Source organism: Carassius carassius, chromosome 50 (assembly GCF_963082965.1).
Source record: "Carassius carassius chromosome 50, fCarCar2.1, whole genome shotgun sequence".
Classification (NCBI taxonomy): domain Eukaryota; kingdom Metazoa; phylum Chordata; class Actinopteri; order Cypriniformes; family Cyprinidae; genus Carassius; species Carassius carassius.
This window is the reverse complement of record NC_081804.1, coordinates 9,121,401-9,125,890: the sequence shown is the minus strand read 5'-3', so window position 1 is coordinate 9,125,890 and position 4,490 is coordinate 9,121,401. Positions and strand designations below refer to the sequence as shown.

Genomic DNA, 4,490 nt, shown 5'->3' with positions numbered 1-4,490 from the left:
ATAAAAAATAAAAAGTTTTTAAAACTATTAACGTTTTGAAAGCCCAGGGAACATTCAGAAATAACGTTTTCATAATTAAATGGAAACGTTTGCAACTTATTTGTGTTAACCGTCGGCAGCCAGCGGCGTACAAACCGAGTCACAAACCGCAGCCGGGCGAAACTGAAATGCAGCTAAACGGAGTTCAAGTGTGTAACCTGAGCATGAGGTATATAGACCCCTCATCAAATACACTTGCACTCCTTCCTTCCCGTGCGGTGCCCCTCTCTACTGTTTGTTTGCACTTCGCTGATCCGGGGCGGAAATTCCTTTCCGTTTTTGTGAATGACAAACTTATTAACAATTCATCAGCATAGTCCGTTCCATCCGGCCCCGTTTCCTCGGCGACGCTTGCTCAGCGCCTCCTGATTGGCTGACCGACATAATGTATCCATTGAAACGCCTGGCGCTTGTATCCATTCAGTAGCTCGCAGTGACATAGAACGCATCTAGGACTAGAGCAGCGGAAGACGCAGCGTTGCTTTCTCCGGGATAGACATCGAAGGGAAATTAAACTACGAGGCGTTGTGCTTGCGCGACACGTCTGCGATCGATAATTCGACTGGAAATCTAGATCGAGTCGTGTGAAAATCGACGGCGAGAGAAGAGACGTTATATAACAAGAAGACAACGTCAGTGGCTCGCGCACTCACTGGCTAGTGTGAGTCATTGATAAATACACGCAGTTGCATGAATGAGTAGAGCGAGTCTGCACTTGACTCTCGAGGCAAAACGCGAGGATTTTAACCATCTCGACGGTGCAGAAGAGACTTTGACTTGAGAATCTCAATGCTCCGGGCTTGAGACGTCCACGGCCTCTTGCAACAGCGCGTCTTCTCCGCAGTTTAAGATCTCCCGGTACCGCACCGTATTTCACTAATGCTTGATAAGTTCAAACCCGTGCAGTTCGATTCGGTCATGGCCATAAGCAAGACGGTAGAGTGGATGAAGGAGCAGCTGGAGACGCGCAGGGACTGCTTGCTCGTTATGGACTGCCGAGCGCAAGGGCTCTACGAATCGTCGCACGTCGAAACGGCCATTAACGTGGCCATCCCGAGCCTCATGCTCCGGCGACTCAAGAAGGGCAACCTGCCCATCAAGTCTCTGCTTTCCAACGGGGAAGACAGGGAAAGGTTCGCGCGGAGGTGCAAGACGGACACTATCGTGTTGTACGACGAGTACAGCCGAGAGTGGAATGAAAACATCGACGGCGGCTCCGTTTTGGGTTTACTGCTGAGGAGAATGAAGGACGAGGGCTACAAGGCTTTCTATCTTGAGGGTACGTTCACTGTCACCGTGTTTTGTTATTTTACTTGGTGTATTTTTGTGGTTCATACAGGTAAAATCGTATTCTACTAGTTGCAGTTATATTTGGATTTTCTTTGAATGGGATCCTTATAGAATTAAAAATAGTGCCAGTCATATGGAAAATAATATCAAGTGGCCTAGTTACTAGTAAACAAAGAGTACTAGTGTGTAATGAATGTAGAGTTGTGCAGCAAAAAAATCTGATAGTCATTACTTGTAATAAAAAAATTAGTACTCCAATACAAATATATGATTCATTTTAAGAAATACATTTTAAATGCATTTCTAACTTCACAGGTGGCTTCAGCAAATTTCAAGCTGAATTCCCCACTATGTGTGAGACGAACCTCGACGGTTCCTCCAGCAGCAGTTCACCGACCTCCCAGGTTCTGGGACTCGGAGGGCTTCGAATCAGCTCTGACTCCTCGGACATCGAGTCAGACATCGACCGTGACCCAAGCAGCGCCACCGACTCGGACGGCAGCCCTCTTTCCAACCCCCAGCCCTCGTTCCCTGTGGAGATCCTGCCGCATCTGTATCTGGGCTGCGCGAAGGACTCCACAAACCTCGATATACTAGAGGAGTTTGGCATCAAGTACATCTTGAACGTGACCCCTAATCTTCCTAACATGTTCGAGAACGCCGGGGAGTTTAAGTACAAGCAGATTCCCATCTCCGATCACTGGAGCCAGAATCTCTCTCAGTTTTTCCCAGAAGCCATCAGCTTTATTGGTAAGTAAAAACATTTTTTGTTGCTTTAATTTGCTTTTCATTCAGTCCCAGTTTTGATTAAAACTACTGGCTCTTTCAGTGTTTTGAAACCAAACGGATGGCACCCGTTTTTTATTGTTTGCATAGAAACATAACCCATGGTTGTGCAATTGTGACACAAAGGCTTATGATGAAACGAGAGACGGAGGGGGGAGGCTGTAATTTGAGCTCAACAGGAAGGAAGCGAGCAGCATTGAAAGTAATCTAGGACAGAGCAATGTTTTTCCACACAATGTGGACCATTTACAGGGCAGTGTTGACATCCTGTTAGCATTGACAGGGCGCTGCCATGACTTCTACATTTACACGGCCAAATGCTACCATTGTCAAGTAACCTGGCAAGCGGAAGGATCATTTGATTAACCTTAATAGCCCATTTCAACGTCACATTCCCTGAGAAAATGGGCGAGTTGTTTTCTCTCAGCCTTCAGTCATGCACTAGAAATCCTGCTGAATGAGGCCCCTTTTGTCAATGCTGGGACCGTAATGAATTCTGACAACCAAGCTTATGTACAATTGAATATTCATAAGTTAGTTAACTAACCATCTTGTCTTTTTTCCCTCCTCAGATGAGGCCCGTGGACAGAAATGTGGTGTTCTCGTTCACTGCCTGGCCGGTATTAGCCGTTCCGTCACAGTAACGGTGGCGTACCTCATGCAGAAGCTCAACCTGTCCATGAACGATGCGTACGACATAGTCAAGATGAAGAAGTCTAACATCTCGCCCAATTTTAACTTCATGGGCCAACTTTTGGACTTTGAGCGTACTTTGGGACTCAAGAGCCCGTGCGACAACCGAGTAGCAGCTCCGACCCAACCGTTGTACTTCACCACTCCGACCAATCACAACGTTTTCCAGTTGGACCCTCTCGAGTCCACGTGAGGTCCTGCTCTGACCTGAATTGACCGTGCATTTCTTTGTTTCGACACCTGTCGAGGGGTTCCTGACGTTATTGATGTTGGCTTGAGACGACAGCCGACCAGAGTAGCCACTGATGGGGCATGCGGTTGCCCAGAGCTTCTACGATGCTGTTTAACGGAGAGAGATCATGTGACTCTATATCTCCAAGACTCTTTAAAGTAGTTCGTTTTATATAAATATCCATATATATACATATTCAAGCATGGAAAAGACTGTCGAAAATGGAAAGAACATTTGATATATTGGGGCTGGTGTGCCAAAGAGACTTGACTGGAACTGAACAATTACAAATACTCCATTTGTTTTGTTTAGCACTTGCACCTTAACATTTTTTTAGGTGTGCTCTTTTTGTCTTCAATGAAGACTTGCCTGTTTTTGGGACGATACTCCCCTTCGGTAATGATGGCAGAGTGTACTGTACTCCAACTTATTTGTGTGGAGAAATTTTTAAAACATTTATACATGTGTATATTAAGATGTTGGTAAGCCTTGCAGTAGTTAGAATATAGCTGTTTTAAAGGAACGGCTGTAGATTTTTCTTTTCTTTTTCATCCTTTTTATGTAAACAAACTGAATATCGCTCAATATTATCTTTATCGACGAGTTAAATGCCAAAAATTTGAACCGGTTTTTGCAATGTGTATATGTATAATATATTTCCAGTTTTGCTTTATGGATTGATTGAACCTTTGAACCTTTCAGAGCAGTTCCCATAAGCTGTTTCTTTTCACCAGTACTTTTTTAATGGACCCAACCATACGAGCCTGCACGTTAAGAAGAATCGTCCAAACTTGTAAATGTACGAGGCATTCCTCGAATGCTATTCAGTTGGGTTTCAGATGCATGCCCATTTAGGACCCATAAGCCTTTATACTACTCGTTTTTTGTAATTTTTCTGTGACATCATAGGGTTGAATCAAGTAACGCTGATTTTTTTTTTGTGTGCAAGGATTTGAGGTCTGTTTTGACAAAGCTGGGAGAACGTTGTGTGTCTCCAGTTCAGGGAAGTTCTGTGACATGCAGTTTTTTTTTGTGAGAAAAGTGATGGTTTTCATGAGGGTTTTGTTGCCCTTCAAAGCAAAGGCCTGGTTGGGGAGAGGGGCTGTTTTACAAAACCACTCCTCCCAATTTTACGAATGTAAAGAAATGATAAGTTATTAATAAATTGCTATTTTGTCTATTCAAATCTATCAATGTCTCTCTGTTTTCTTAGCCTCACTTGAAAATAAGAATTCAAACTAACTTCAAAATGCAAATGCATTAGAAAAAAATCATATCTTTGCTAGAACACATTTCATTAGTCCTTCACAGAAACTATTTAACATGGTGTTTAGTTGATAAAATTTACTGCTAACCACTGACTCAAAGACTAGATTAACCTTTAATTTAGAACGGATATACAATGAAAAAATAGATAAGGACTGGTTAGAGCAAAATGTTCCCCCCTGCG

The 4,490-nt window shown here is 43.6% G+C and overlaps 1 protein-coding gene across 1 annotated transcript; it reads left to right on the top strand.

Moving 5' to 3' along the window:
* The first annotated feature begins 443 nt into the window (after positions 1-443).
* dusp6 (dual specificity phosphatase 6) lies at positions 444-3,725 on the top strand. Its single transcript, XM_059546774.1, has 3 exons — positions 444-1,318; positions 1,645-2,079; positions 2,688-3,725. The coding sequence occupies exons 1-3, from the start codon at positions 919-921 to the stop codon at positions 2,999-3,001; spliced, it is 1,149 nt and encodes a 382-aa protein (XP_059402757.1). The 5' UTR covers positions 444-918; the 3' UTR covers positions 3,002-3,725.
* Positions 3,726-4,490: the final 765 nt, after the last annotated feature.

What these genes read in the sequence shown, in the direction of transcription:
- dusp6 (XM_059546774.1), top strand. Translation starts at nt 919, where the DNA reads ATGCTTGATAAGTTCAAACCCGTGCAGTTCGATTCGGTCATGGCCATA. An exon ending in CAAGGCTTTCTATCTTGAGG is followed by an intron (nt 1,319 to 1,644) that starts GTACGTTCACTG and finishes CTAACTTCACAG; the next exon opens with GTGGCTTCAGCAAATTTCAA. An exon ending in AGAAGCCATCAGCTTTATTG is followed by an intron (nt 2,080 to 2,687) that starts GTAAGTAAAAAC and finishes TTCCCTCCTCAG; the next exon opens with ATGAGGCCCGTGGACAGAAA.